The sequence below is a fragment of the Acinonyx jubatus genome, chromosome A3 (assembly GCF_027475565.1).
Source record: "Acinonyx jubatus isolate Ajub_Pintada_27869175 chromosome A3, VMU_Ajub_asm_v1.0, whole genome shotgun sequence".
Lineage (NCBI taxonomy): Eukaryota > Metazoa > Chordata > Mammalia > Carnivora > Felidae > Acinonyx > Acinonyx jubatus.
In genome coordinates this window covers 20326211-20340937 of record NC_069388.1, presented here as the reverse complement: position 1 = coordinate 20340937, position 14727 = coordinate 20326211, and the positions used below count along the sequence as shown (strand labels likewise).

At 50.6% G+C, this 14727-nt stretch overlaps 1 protein-coding gene across 3 annotated transcripts in view; it reads left to right on the top strand.

The window, feature by feature from the left end:
- Window positions 1-10982, top strand: part of DHX35 (DEAH-box helicase 35) — a 65744-nt gene extending 54762 nt beyond the window's left edge. For all 3 annotated transcript variants that reach the window (XM_027070089.2, XM_027070088.2, XM_027070086.2), the window contains 4 exons: window positions 1484-1565; window positions 3423-3494; window positions 6110-6221; window positions 9755-10982. In XM_027070089.2, coding sequence (XP_026925890.1) covers window positions 1484-1565; window positions 3423-3494; window positions 6110-6221; window positions 9755-9799 — 311 coding nt within the window. In that variant the 3' untranslated portion in view covers window positions 9800-10982. The remainder of the gene's footprint in view (window positions 1-1483; window positions 1566-3422; window positions 3495-6109; window positions 6222-9754) is intronic.
- Window positions 10983-14727: the final 3745 nt, after the last annotated feature.

The following is a 14727-nucleotide window of genomic DNA, read 5'->3' as shown; positions in this document are numbered from 1 at the left end:
CCCTCCCCAGCTCCTGCTCACACTCTGTCTCTGTCAAAAATAAACAAACTTAAAAAAAATAATAATTTAAAAAAATAAAATAAAATTCTTCCTAACGAGAGAAGTTAAATACGAAGGAGAATAAGATTCTGTAAGGTAGGGTTGAGCCTTGGTGGGCCATAGCCATTGTAATATCTGAGATTTTCCCCCTTCCCTGCCCCCAAGAGCCCATTTTCATCCCTTTGGAAGTGACGTCACCCTAATAATGATAAGAATGTATGGTCTACATAGAAATTTCTTTTGGGCAGCAGTGGGAGAGAAGAGACTGAATCTTGGATCAGATTGTGGTTAGAAATGTAGATTTGAGATTTATCAGTTCTGTGCTGAGGAACAATAGAGAAAATCATGGAAACACAGTAAATTACACATTTGAAACTTCTAGATGTTAAAGAAAATGCAAATAATGAAAATATTTTCAGCAGATCTAAGAGATAAAAAATTAAAAAGCTTATCATAGAATGAGTTCCTTTAACATGCTCCAAAAAAACACTAGTTTCCAAGTTGATAAATGGGCACAAGAACAGAAAACTCACAAAAGAAGAACTACGGATAGTAATTGATAAACACAATAAAAGAAGGGGTGCCTTTTTGCCAAAACATTGCCGGTAAGAATGCAGTGAAACTGACATTGTTCTGCACTGTTGATGGCTCTGTAAATTATACCACCTTTTGGGAACTTATTTACAGACATACTGTATTTCATTGGCTCTAAGATGCCGTCATTTGTAAGGCATGCTGTTATTTTATGTACCACTAAGAGAGAAAAAAGTACTGTGACTTATAATTACAAAAGGCTGTCCTGATTTCAGTGAGTTAAAGGGGAAAAAAAGAGTGAACCTTAGAATGAATGAAAAATACCATATGTCATAAGCCACCTCGGTGACCTTATGCTTTGCACAATAATTTGGAATGCGTCCTGTGGACATCATCTCATAAATGGTCAGCCTGTATCCTTGGAAGATGATCACTGTAGCAATACAGATACCAATCAAAATGGAACATTTGAAAACTTGCAAAGAATTACGTGCAGTAGCTCATAACCACAGAAATAACGTTGTGTCTTACAGAAGAAACGTTATTCGCACAAGATTGTCTCCTAAAAAGGAGTTTTTGGTCACTGGCCAGCCTGTGGTGTGCTCTCTTGGGTTCTGGTGCCCAGCCTTGGTTGGGTCATCCTGTGGCCTAGGAAGGTTGGGGCATCCCAAGTTAAAGGGACAGTTCAGCGTGCTACCCTCAACAGCCAGTTGTGGGCGGGTGGGGCCTCCATGGATACTGCCAGGGCAGGCATCCAGCACCGGGAGGCACGGGGCTGGGGCTGGTTCAGGACGGGGTTTCAAGGAGGCTCGAAACAGCCTTGGGTGGGGCCTCACAACACAGGCCTGAGCGCGCAGAGTATAGGGCAGGCCGGGGGCTCACACATCGCTCTGTTTGCCACCTTGTACAGGTGATCCGGATCCCGTCCTGAGGTGCCTTGTTTCGGGATTCTTTGCCAATGCAGCAAGGTTTCATTCCACTGGAGCTTATAGGTAACTAGTACCTTGCAAAGTCATTTGTTAAAGGAGAAATCTTAAAAATGACCCAGCCCCCTTAGAAAGCTGATGTGCCGGGAAAGTACAGAAATTAAGTTAAATAAGTTGTCTTTATCTGCCTGCTTCCAGAGGTCAGTTGAGATTAACTACATAGCTTTAAGCATAATATCTTAACTTCACGGAAATGATTCCCAAATATTTAGCCCATCCATATGTTGTAGAAGGATGATAATTACAAGCCTGGAGGCTGGAAATGTTTCCATTCTAATAACAGAATAATACAACCAGAAGGGACTATTAGAGACTGTCTTTCCAGGAGAAGCTCCCTTGGCCGTCGGCACTTGGTCTCTAGCGATCTGGGGGACCGAGACCCCGGCCTGCCCTGATGCGCCGTAACTTTGGTCTGTGGGTGTTGGCAGGTGTTTCTTCCGGCGCTGGATCTGCCTGTTGCCCCAGACCACATCCCGTTTCTTGTAGTTCCACTTTCTGGGCAGAAAATCACTGGTCACCGACACCCTCCTAATAACCTCAGAACCTCGGCTGTTCTGCTCCAGAACTTCACCGGAGCCTGTTAAAGTGCATCTGTTCTTTCAAACGGGAGCAATCCAAAGGCTTTCTCTCCGACTTTTCTTTGCATTTCCTCCTCATACTATTTTGTCATCCTTCTTCCCTCAGAAAATACTCTGTTCCCATTCCCTGGGGGGGAGGTCAGCCACGATGTTCCCTCCCAGACACCGGGCTTTGTGAGCTAGTTCAGAGTTGCATTGAGCTCTGGCAGCCAGGTCTCTTACATCTGCTATCCTAGTAGCTGACGGAGCCCCTGCCCTTGACATTTACCTCTGGTATGTTTTATACGAGTTCCATACTAGTATGGCCAAGTTTTCTAGCCCGTGATCAGTGTCCTGATTCTGTTGCCCATCATGATGAGCTCCCCCTCCCGGCACTGAGTTGTCCATGTTGGAGGCAACTCTGGAGAGGCCTGTGAGCTTCTCCAGTGAGGCCTGTCATTTTGTTGTCATTTTGATTGTCCCACCTGCCTCAAGGGTATTAATAAGCAATTTCTACCAGTATTGAAAAAATTCTTTCACTGGAGTCCTCAACTAAGGGCTTCATAACAGGGTTTAGTGGTCAGTCAGTTCCTCTGAGACAAAAGTTCAGTGTCAATGAGCTCAGGCCACCTGGTGGCACAGCCAGGACCCCAGCATGTTGGTTTATTACAGATCTGGAGAGGAGCTCACCCATGGTGCTCGAACTGCTTCCCTGGCACCCACAGAAACACTCCATAATTAGGGTTTGGGTGGCAGCATTCTAACGTGTTCATGCTCTCTTGTGATCGGATCTTACTGTTGTGTTTCTGTAGTTATTTTTTTAGTTAAATTGAATCAAATCCGAGTTGGAATTTGAAATACTGTCTCAGAGAAATGGAGGGTCCCATACTTAACCTTCTTCTTCCCCTATTTTTATGTCCCCCATGGTCTTTATCTTTACTACTTTGTGGAATAGAAAAGTTTATAGAGGTAACCATGTATGTTATTTCTCTCCCTAAGGAGATTGTTGTGAAAAAGAACGTGTGCAAGATAAACATAAACGTGGGCAGAGCAGTATGATTCTCATGTTTTTCCCCGAATGGCCACATGCTGTTTTTTTCTCCTCTTCCCTTTTTTGCGTGATTTGTTCCTGACTTCCGGGGGGCAGTGGGCAAGGGGTCAGTCAGGGCTCTAGAGAAGATACAGAGAACAATCGGCCGAGTCAAGTATGATCTGCATACATTTGTTGATAATATGAACCATCTGTGGGAGAGTCCTGCTGTAAGTATTTCAAACTGACTTCCGATTAAATTCTTCTGTTCGCAAGGACTATCCGTGACGACCATGAATTACATATCCACCCTGCCTCGGTCCTCTACGCAGAGAAGCCGCCTCGCTGGTGAGCACCCCCCTACTCCTTAGCCTAGTAACGGCTCAGAAGGCCAGGACTGGTTCCCGTTCACCCCTGGGCCCCCGGACCTGGCACTGTGCCAGGAGTACACATTTGTTGACTTTGTTATGCTGAGTCGTCCACAGGATTCTGCCCTGTCACAGATTTCCTTATGCAAATGGTGATGTTCCTCTGCTCATTCGTGGACTCAGCAAATGTTCATTTTCACCCACAGACTAGATGCCAAACCCTGCACTGGGCACAGCAGTGTGGAGGCGAATTTGGGTCCTGGGCCACAGGCCTGAGCATCCAGCACCTCAGGACAAGGGCCCCGGGGGAGGGGTAGAAAACACGGAGGTTGGCACCTCATGTGCCAGGGAGAGTGACGGCTGGTTTCGTGGAGGAATCGACATTTGCTCTGGGGCCTGCAGATAGGAGTTGTTGGGCAGAAAAGGATGAGAAGGGAATACAGACTGAGGAAGCAAAGTCATGGGAACGTGAAAGAACCCCCTTTCTGAGAAGTGGGGAGTCATCGGGGCGGCCTGCCCCAAAGTGGTCTGGGAGGCGGTGTGAGTCTGCGACGTGTCTGGAGGAAGAGACATACGCTCGAGTTAAAAGGAGGCAGTTAGACTTTTTTTTTTTTAACATGTATTTATTTTTGAGAGAGAGGCAGCGTGTGAGCAGAGGAGGGGCAGAGAGAGAGGGAGACACAGGATCCGAAGCAGGCTCCAGGCTCCGAGCTGGCAGCGCAGAGCCCGACGAACCGTGAGATCGTGACCTGAGCCGAAGTCGGATGCTTAACCGACTGAGCCATCCCGGTGCTTCACGTTTAGGTTAAGTTTTTGTCTGCCCAATTTAATAATGGAGAACTGGAGCCTACCTTTTGTGTGTCTTTCAAATCTCATTTTTCTAGTAATTCATTTGTATTGTGTTTTACAAAAACATGTCTTTCCCAACGGATGGGAAAATTTTACAATAACAGCTGGTTCTTCACCACAGCTAGGTGGAGAAGCCTAGGCAAGAGCGTGCCATGTGTGGAGAGGGGAGAGGGGATCACGGCAGGAGAAAGTAGAGGGCAAGAAGGCCCATTGTAAGGTACTTGGCACCTCAGAGTAGTGGTTTCCAAAGTGTCATCTCCAGGTAAGCATCCGATTCACCTGGAAGCCTGTTAGAAAGGAAGATTTTCAGGCCTTGCCCAGCCTTTCTGAATCAGAAGCTGGGGTGGGGGTGGTCCAGCAGCCAGTTTCAACAGGCCCTCCAGGTGATCTGATGAGGGGTCAAGTTTGAGATCCTGTCCCCAAGACCAAGGAATCAGACTCTGTCCTGTAACCAGTGCAGGTCCAAAAGCTGCTGAGCCAGTGCAGGGCTTGGTCAGTCAGTTCGGGGTTTAGAGATGTTACCCGATGTCGAGGCGCCAGGGTGGCTCAGATGATTGGGCATCTGACTTGGTCTCAGGTCATGATCTTGCAGTTCATGGGTTCAAGCCCCACATTGGGTTGTCTGCTGTCAGCATAGGGCCTACTTCAGATCTTCTCTTTGTCTCTCTCTTGCTCGCTCACTCTCTCAAAAATAAACATTAAAAAAAAATTTTTTTTTAATGGATTAAAATACTCTGTCCATTAGCGTGCAGAATGAGTTGAAGAGGGAAGCGAATCTCCGTTCTAGATCCTTCCCCAAGGGTCTGCTGACTTCGGGATGACTAATTTGGGAGTTGCTTAATTTGGGAGACTTCTTTTTCCTGCTTCATTCCCAAAGAGCCCTCAAGGGCAAAGGGAGCGTGGCTGAATAGGGCCCGTCCTGAGGCAGCCCCGTAACCTTAGGGTGGCCGAGGAAGCACCCTTCCCCTCCTGCTTCTGCAGACAGCCCCCCTTCACTGGATCCGCCCTTCAACAGCCGATTATTTGCCGTCTTCAAAGGGCGCACGGTGGCAGTGTGGCTGGGTGATTATAGTTGTTAGGGGAGCCCTGAATCAGCAGTTCGGGCGCTCAGAAACGGTATCTTATCTAAAAATGCATTCTAAAATCTGGGGATTTGAAGTGATCTTCTTGGCTCTTGGTGTCTTTTACCTCAGCCTCAGGCCAACCCCCCCGCCCCCAACTCCTTTTTTCTCTTACGTAGAGGTGTAATTTATGTACAGTGAGCTCATTGGCACCTGTGCACACCCATGTAAGCCACACTCCAAATAGGATGGAGAATGTTTTCATCTCTAAGAACCTCCCTGTGTCTCTTTACAGTTAATTTCCATCCCCTTCAGAATCGGGTAGGTCTTTGCTTCTATTTCTACATCTTCTAATAGAGTCAGGTGTTCTGTTGAGAGTTCTGTAAATGCAGACCTGGAATCCGGAAAGGTCCTGTGCTGATAACAGATGCTCAGACATGAGTCTGAACAGACTTGATGTGTCAGACAACAGTCATGTCAGACTGAGTCTCGCCTGTAAAGTGGACACACTTACCCACCCCTCAGGTCATGAGGCGCGAGCGAGCAGCGCGGACGCGTCTGTGTGTGGTCTCTGGTGCACGTGATGGGTCCCTGGTAAACGGGAGGGAATCCGCCGTCTCTGATTGCTGTGGTGCTTGATTTTCATTGTAAGACACAGGAAATCCATGTTTTCTCCTGGTTGCAGGGTCATCTACAATGAAGTCATACAGACCTCCAAGTACTACATGAGGGACGTGACCGCCATTGAGTCTGCTTGGCTGTTGGAGCTGGCTCCGCACTTCTATCAACAAGGAACGGTAGGGGTGAATAGAGACCGTCCCTCAAAACCACCCGTTAGCTGCCTCTCCGTATGTTGAAGTACAGATCGGTGCTCCGCGCCCGTTTAGTGCCCTAAGTTTGTTCCCCCTCAAAAGTGCATGGGGTGCAAAGGTCACTACCATATCTCTGCCCCATTCTGGGTAAAAGCACTGGACCATTTGCTCATCATGAAGTGCACTTAGAGGTATTTCTTTAGAAATAATCCCTCCAACCTAAAAGACAACAAAGAGAATGTATCTTCCACTCTTCCTCTCCCCCTCTGCTTTTTTTCTTCGAAAGAAAGTATATCACACTTTGGACCATGTTCACAAGGAGTGGCACAAATATTCTCTGGTGAAGATTGCCTCACAAACAACACAACCAGGTGTGCGAGCTTAAACCCGGCGTGGTTCACACAGTGGTGGGTGATGCTGAGCGCTGGCATTACCGTGAACGTCTGTCCTTCTTCCCTGCCAAGCCCACGCGCAGGGCCCGCAGGGTGGTGAGCCTTGCAGAGGAGACCCGTGGTCCTGTTTTCTTTATTTTCACCAAAAAAATGGTCTGTTCATCGGGCGAGGGGGGAAGGCCATACATTCTTCTAATAAGATCTTTAATTGAGTGGTGGTTCTATCTGGAAGGCTGGCGTGAAAACAGGTAAACCAGCGTCCACAAACTTCCGTTGACTCCTGCTGTTTGGTCTGCGTCCTGTATTTCACTGGATGGTTCAGCATAATCACACATCGTGCAGTTATTGGAATGGTTAGAGTGAAGTCCGCCATCTTGCTGGTGGTTTTCTGTCGTCTGAATTAGTTTGGTTTTGTTTTTCGTTTTCTCTTTTTTCCTGCCTTGCTGTCTGTTGCCCAGTGCCCAAAGACAGTTGCTTCAGATACTTTTTCAGTTTTACCACTATGTGCCCCAGAAAGGAAAGTCCAAAACCTGTTCCGTCATCAGGGTTGTAACCAGACTGCAGTGTCCTCAACCCAAAACTTGGATTGACGGGCGCATCTAAAAATGGGGAGATTTCACGATGACTATGGATTTCAAGTTTCTCTCGGAATGTTAAGTCTGCCGGCCCTGGGCCCGCATGACCCGTCGGCAGCAATCAGCAGGGGTGAGGAGCGGCTGCGCACTGTGACTGTTACTGTCCCGGGGCCACAGTCCGGCTTCACTTGTGTATTAATTCACTTGTTCAACTCTGGGACACATTTGACTTGTGGCCCCATAAATGGAAAGCTCTTCTCATCTCTTCCCCTCCAGCAATATCAGGGGACATTGTTCTTCCAGAACTTTCTTACACTATTTAAATCTTATCCAGTCAAAGGAAAACTATCTCAAGCCTGTATAGTTCTCCACATGTCCTCATACGGATACTTCAGCTGGGAACGAGATCAGCCACAGGCACTGATCAGAATTCAGAGTGTGTCGCCCGTGCTGGGTCCGGCTGGCAAGAACACACCTGGAGTGAGGGAGCGTCTGCCCCTGAGAACCTTTCGGGTGGGAAACAGCAGAGTTCCGAGGTCCAGGAGACGTGGGCAGAGCCGCCGGCTGGGAGCTGAGAGCGACACGCTAGGGAAGGGCTGGTTCAGGTCGTAGCGTGCGGGGGCTCGAGGGGTGAACCCGGAGCCGTCTTGGACTCGTTCTTTGGGGAGCAGGATTGACCTAGAGGCTGGGTCCTTTTCCCCTCTCAGCTCGGAACCACAGTTGGAGCCCAGCAAGTTAAAGGGCAGAGAGCCCCCAGGAGTTTGAAGAAATGACAATCGCAGGTTTCTGCACTGGCCTCTTCTCTCCAGATGCCTGTGGTCCACTCATCAGTCCATTCAGATCACTGCCTGCGATCGGAGTATCTTTAGAGATGCCCGGGCCTCTACAGGTCATCCGGTGCCACACCTTCACTGTACAGGCGAAGGCCCTGAAACCCCCCAAGAACCTCGGTCCCTTCTTACCCAGACGGTTCAGAGGTCCTTCTGTATGAACTTGCCCGGAATGAACGGACTTCTCCAGGAGCCCCGCAGGTCCCCAGTGGCTGCCCATGTGTGGTGGATGCTCCTTTGTGGAACACAGCGCCCCGCGCCCCCCCCCCCCCCCACCTGTGATCCCCGGCTCTGTTCCTGGCACCTGTGGTGACTTTCCATCGCTGTTGTCTTCAGAGTGTCACTCTCACCCTGTGTAGGGGCCTGAAATGGTCCAGAGTCGGCTGTGTTCATACTCAGCATTCTTGTCGGAAAAGAGCACCAAAAACGGTCCCACAGGCGTGATGACGTCATCCTCACCCCCAAGCTAAGGGCTGTGAGCGTCTCACGTTAGTTGGAGGGGTCACAGCGGGTAAAGTGCGAGGAGGAGAGAAATGACTCCCAGCTGGAGGCAGCAGGGTGACCCGTTCAGAGATTCGCCTTCTTGTCCTTAAATTGTATGTCCTGATTCTCAGAGATGCCCTTGGGATCTAGGAAGAACCCTAACCAGGGCCTTTGCAAGAGCCCGTATGGGTCCTTTCTCCAGCTTACGCGGTTAGAAGGAGACTTCTTGTGACTCCCTTAGACTCGTGTCCCACTCACTCCATCAACTGGTGCATCGTGCTCGGTGGTGTGTGGCATCTTTTGCACCCCGCGCTCTTCCAGGGCCTGCAACTCCCCTTCAGCAGTGGCGCGGCCGCCTCCGCCCACGTGGGTGTGCGGCCGTCGGGTGCTGGGCGTGAGCGCGCTGGGGACTGGTGGTCCGATTGGGAGTTGCTCGTGTGAAGGTCCCTTGGCTGCTTGTTTGTGACTGTCGAGGGGGTACCAGGGATACCTCAGATGGTAAACAGAGGTCCTTTATCAAAAGCATATGTTTACATACTCTGCCTTAAATGCATATTTCACATGTTCAAAGGCACTTCTGACTTTACCTTAGAACATCAAGTCTGATGGAAACCCTAAATCTATCATCCGATGCCCATGATGATGTTGTACATCGTACGTTGTACTGGTGGGGAGCAACATTTCTGAAAGGAAAAAAAGGTGTCCTTTTCCTGTGTGCCTTCCCTGCACGCACACTTGCAAGGGGGTGCACGGGGGTCTGTGCCCTGAGCACATGCACTTGCACGCGGAGATGCTTGGTGAAATGATGGATCTCCTTGTTCCTGAGGGGAGGAGGAATGGTTCCTCCATTTCCTGGTTCCTTGACCATTTGCAAGAAATTCCTGGAAACGTGAAGTGACCTGCAGCCTGAGCCCAGTCCCCTGAGCACGGAAGGTGTGGCTGCAGTGCTGTCCGAGGGGCTGGGGCAGAGGGAGAGCGTGTTCCATCGACACCTTCCTGCAGAGCCCTTGGTGAGCAGGCTCGGCCATGGCGGGCTGGGCCTCGGGCTGCTGTGCCTTCCCAAAGCCGGTCCATCGCCTTTGTCCGTCACTTGGGCTTTTTCCCTCCAGACTGTTGCCCGAGGGGCATGGCATCTGCTGAGAAGGTGTGAGCCAGAGGGTGGCTTTGATTGTATATGTGGGCGTTGTGAAGTCCGGTCTCTTAGCACCCCTAACTCTGGTGTTTCTTTTCTCTTGCAGCACCTGTCCCTCAAAGCGAAAAGGGCCAAGGTCCAGGACCAGTGAGCAGAGCTCAGCCGCAGGGGCCTCGGTGCCCTCTCCTCCACACTGTGGCCCCCCAGCCCTGGGTAGTGAGCAGGCCCCGGCTCACATGGAATCTTCCGCTGTCCTGCAGTGGGCCGCAGCCCGTCCGTTAGCCCCTTCCTTCCCGCTGCCCTCCACGTTTGCGTTCCTTGCTGGGATCCCGGGGGAGTCTGTGCATGAGCAGGCATCCCGCTGTGCCGCACCCAGGCCGAGTGGGGGTGGGAGGGCCGTGCTCTCTGCTCACTCAGCACCCTCGCTGACCCAGCATGCCACTTCCAGCAGGCACAGAGTTCTGGCCCAGCTTCCTGGGGAACCAGGAGGAAAGCTAGCCACCGCAGGCAGAAGTGCTATGCAGGGTGGATGAGGGTTGCTGGGCTGGCTTCGCTTTCCCTGGCGGGGCCACGGCTGTGCTGACCAACGAAGTCCGCTGCCAGGTGTGACAAGCATGCGTCTACGAAGGGAGGAGACCGCACTGCAGTTTCTGCTGGAGTCACTGAGGCGCGTGTCTGGCAGGCACAGGGGCTCCCCAGGTGAGCAGCTTCTGTTCTCCCTCTGTGCCGTGTCCCTGTCTGTGTGCGGCAGGAGATGCGCAAGGCTTGGTGATCCGTAGGCGGGACTCGTGCGCACTGTCCTTTGTTAGCAGAGAAGATTTCTCTCTCTCACAAGTGGGCTTAGCTTTCTGTCTGCGTACGACACCACGTCCTGATGCCATCAGCTGAGCACCGGTGAGCTCGTCAGCTCAAACCCCGTCGGGAACCCTCTTTCGCAGAAATTCACAACCGTTTAGAGGCTCTAAGCTTCTGTAGCTCAGGAATACAACTTGTATATTTGGTTTTTGTTTGCTTGGGTTCTGTGAGAACACCGGGGCAGTCCCTCCAGCAGGCCCTGGTCTCGGTGCTGCCCCGGGGCTTCTTTGCCGTGATGACGTTTGTGTTTCAGCACATGCCGATGCAGGTGTTTTTCCCCTTACTGTTTCAATGACCTTTATTTTAAAAACATGTAGCTTGAAAATTTATTTTTGTACTGATCTTAGTTTGGATGTGCCACTTTTGGCACCAAATATGTATGTCATTTTTATTTCCATTTTGTAAACATGTAAATAATAGTGATAACTTGTTAATAACAGTAAACCTTTCTACCTAAAGTAAACATGTTCCCTCCCGCCCATGGTCCTCGTGGTCTGTATTTTAACGTGGTCCAGTGAATTCTGAGAGAGGGGCTGACATTCGCTAAGACACCTGATGATCTGGTGCACAGTAGCCTTTGAGGCCCCGTGGACATGGGAAGCCTCATAAAACGAGGTCGATGCAGCCATGTGCCCTCAGGAGCTCATTAGAGCAAACCATGAGATGTTGTTTAAATAAAGTGCGAAAGAGGTGCTAATTTTTGCCAGTTTCTGATTGGGATCATTCCGTAGAAAGGTCAGTAAGGTCTGAATTTAGGACCAGGGCTGATCGCAATAAACCGCTGTGGGAGGCGGGAGGAAGAAAATGCACAAGATCCGAACCCTCTGGGGTGAGGCTGGGGATCCAGAATGGGAGAGTGAATAGGTGGTGGGGGTGGGGCAGTGCGCAGACTGGTTGGAGCACGGCGTCACTGGCCACCTCTCCCTGGGTGTCACTGGCTCTGGACACATCTGCCCCTGTACCTCCGCCTCTCAGGGCAGCCCTCAGCAGGGCGGCTGTTATAGGTGGAGAGGGATCGTCACTGTCCGGGGCACAGCCACAAAGACCCGACCTGGCTGAAGGCCCCCTTCCTGTGTATGAACAAGAATGTAGCCTGTCAGCCACGTCCCGGCCTGGAGGAGAAAGTGGGGACCGTGGCCATCGTGGCCACATTGCCTGGCACCCCAAGACTGTCCCCGTGTAGTTTCACGACAGCCAGTTCCCTGGGGCTCATCAGAGGTTTCCAGGTGTTTTTAGTGACGTTTCTACGGCACTGAGTGTCTTTCTTTGAAGGCAGGTGCTCAGGTGAGACGGTGGAGGGGAGTTTGTGCTGGAAGCATCATAGAGGCGGTGGTGTCCTGTACCCCCGAGATGGAGTTTTCTTGGCTGGTGGCTCTTTTCCTGTCGCCGGTCTCCCTGAGGGTGCCGTCACAGGGGCCCTGGCCCAGCGCTGCTCACCCAGTCCATCAGCACAGCCTGGGCACGCGGGCTGTGTGCTGGTGACAAGCGACTGGGCTGGTGGGCGGGTGAGAGCTACCCCGTGGGAGGGACCGCAGAGGCCAAGGTGGCACTTAGAGGCCAGGGCAGCACCCAGAAGAGGCTTCCCCACGACAAGACCCTTTCCTTGTGAACGTAGATCGTGCTCATGTCCCGCCCTGTCTGTGCTGTCCCAGCTGAACGTTTCACTTCGACTGTGAACTTGGCGGATGCAGGGCCCCAGCTCCGCGCTCGTCTACTGTTGTCCGACATCGGGGCAGCCTGTGACCGGCGCTGCTTGCTCTCGGTGGCCCGGGTGCTGCCATTTAGTCGGGGCCCCCTCGGGCCTTCTGCCCTGTTCTCAGCTGTGCTTTGCGGGCCCCAGTGCCGATGGGCTGGCTGGTCCTTTGGGGGGGTCACGAGGTGCCGGCCCCACACTTTTACCAGCTGCCCTTCCAGAATGAGGGGCATGGAGTAATGAGCATTCTGAAAAGCTGAAGTGAGTCTGTAAGAGACCTTTTAGTCTTTTTTTTTTTTTTTTTTTCCATTTTTGGTGCTACACGTTCCTTCTTTTAGAAAATGATGGCGACAATTACATGGTAGTTTGAAAGTCTGTTCCTTGGAAAAGTAAAATCCCTACAGCCTTACATCAGTCTCCCCGTTCAAAACGAATTCGAAACAAACACGAAAACTGGTTGATGAGATCCGCAAGGCAGGGACCCCTTGGATTGTGGGCCAAGCAGATTTGGGGCCTGCTGGTGACATCAGCACTGGGCAGCGCAGCCCTGGGAGAGCGACCTTCCTGGCAAGCAGCTGACTCTCCGGTGAACCTTGGGAGCCGCTGGGAGGTTCCCTTGTCTTGATGTAATTGGAAGGATTCGAATTAGCGGGACTGGGCCCCCACATCCCTTACCTCATCTTTAGATAAGATCAGATATTTTCCACTCTCATGACTCACCTGGAATCTTCCTCAGGCTTTTAACTCGTGCTAAAACAGGATGGTGGAACTCTGCATTTCAGTTTAATCCTTCTGTCATCGAAACTGGAAATAGCCAATCAAATCATTTTCCACACCGCTGGCCACTTCGGGTAAGTAGCTGGAGCCTGCGTGGCAGGGCTCCTAAAGACGGTCCTCAAGGTCATTGCTCCCTCTGGCAAGCCAAGATGACGTTCCACTGTCTCTGGCGGATCACGGAGGTGCTACCTTGTGCTCTTGGGTGGTATTGAGCTTGTTCCAACAGGCCATCTCCCAACTCACAGCAGAGATCCCAGTGTGGCACCTGCCCCCGGCCGTGGGGCATACGCGGCCTCAGCCTCCGCCTGGGTTCTGCTGAAGGCAGTGAGCCAGCCAAGGAGGCCGGAAGGTTTGCAAGGGAGCCAGTGTGGTGGTGCCCAAGACTTGTCTGTTAACCGTGGCCCTGAATCCGGAGGTCCAGGCTGGGCTCTTCGCTGGCCCCGGACTCAGGGGACAAACACTTACATGATCCAAAAGGAGCCAGGCTCCCTGCCTCCTGCCCTCACCCCTGGACCCCAGGAGCCCTGAGGGCAGGATTGGCTGATAAGGGCTTACCTGTCTGCCCTCAACTGGTTTATTTTAGCCTTTTCTTTCGGTCCTGCTTGCTTTCTGTTCTGTTCTGTTGTTACCGTGTTTACTCTTAGTACCTGTTGCTTGACTTCCACTGGGGCAGATGCTTTGTCCCTTTAGTCTTTACCTCTCTGACTTCTGCATTGTTTCCCTTTTTACCATGAAACTTGAAAGTGAATATGGATGTGCGGGGTTTGCTTCATTTGTCTACTTTTTTTAAGAAGTATTTTTACCTTGGGGCGCCTGGGTGGCTCAGTCGGTTAAGCGTCTGACTTCGGCTCAGGTCATGATCTCGCGGTTTGTGAACTCGAGCCCCATGTCGGGCTCTGCGCTGACAGCTCAGAGCCTGGAGCCTCCTTTGGATTCTGTGTCTCCCTCTTTGCCCCTTCCCCACTCGCACTCGCACTCTGTCTGTGTCTCTCAAAAAATGAATAAACTTTTAAAAAAAAGAAAAAAAGTATTTTTACCTTAGCCTATAGTCTAACTTTTTAAAAAAGTTTTTAATGTTTTTTTTATTTTTGAGAGACAGCATGAGCTGACGTCAGATTCTCAACCAACTGAGCCATGCAGGCGTCCCTAACTTCTTGATCTTGTTTATACTTTATTTATTTGTTTCTAACTTTTATTTTGTACTTTTAGGTACAAAAAGAAATCTCATTTAGTTAGGTTTTTGTTTTTGTTCTGTAAATATTTCCTAACATTATTTTCATTTTAATATTACCAGTTATTTTTTTAAACATTCATTTAAATATTTAAATGGGGCTGGAGCCCACGAACTGCGAGATCGTGACCTGAGACCCTTAACCGATGGAGCCACCCAGGCGCCCCTGTTACTAGTTATTTTTAATGTTTATTTTGAGAGAGAGAGATAGAGCACAAGCAGGGGAGCAGCAGAGAGAGAGAGAGAGAGAGAAAATTCCAAGCAGGTGCCATGCTCAGCACAGAGCCTCACGCTGGGCTCAAACTCACGGACGGAAACTCACGATCATGACCTGAGCTGAAACCAAGAGTCGGATGCTCAACCAACTGAGCCACCCAAGCGCCCCTTAATATTACTATTTTTTAAACTCCCCTGTACAATTTACTTTCCATTTCATTTCCCCTCCATTACCCGCCTTCTGCTATATCTTAGTCAGCTTCGTTTGTTTTCATGGTTGGCGACAGGCCTAACTGGTAGGTGTGGG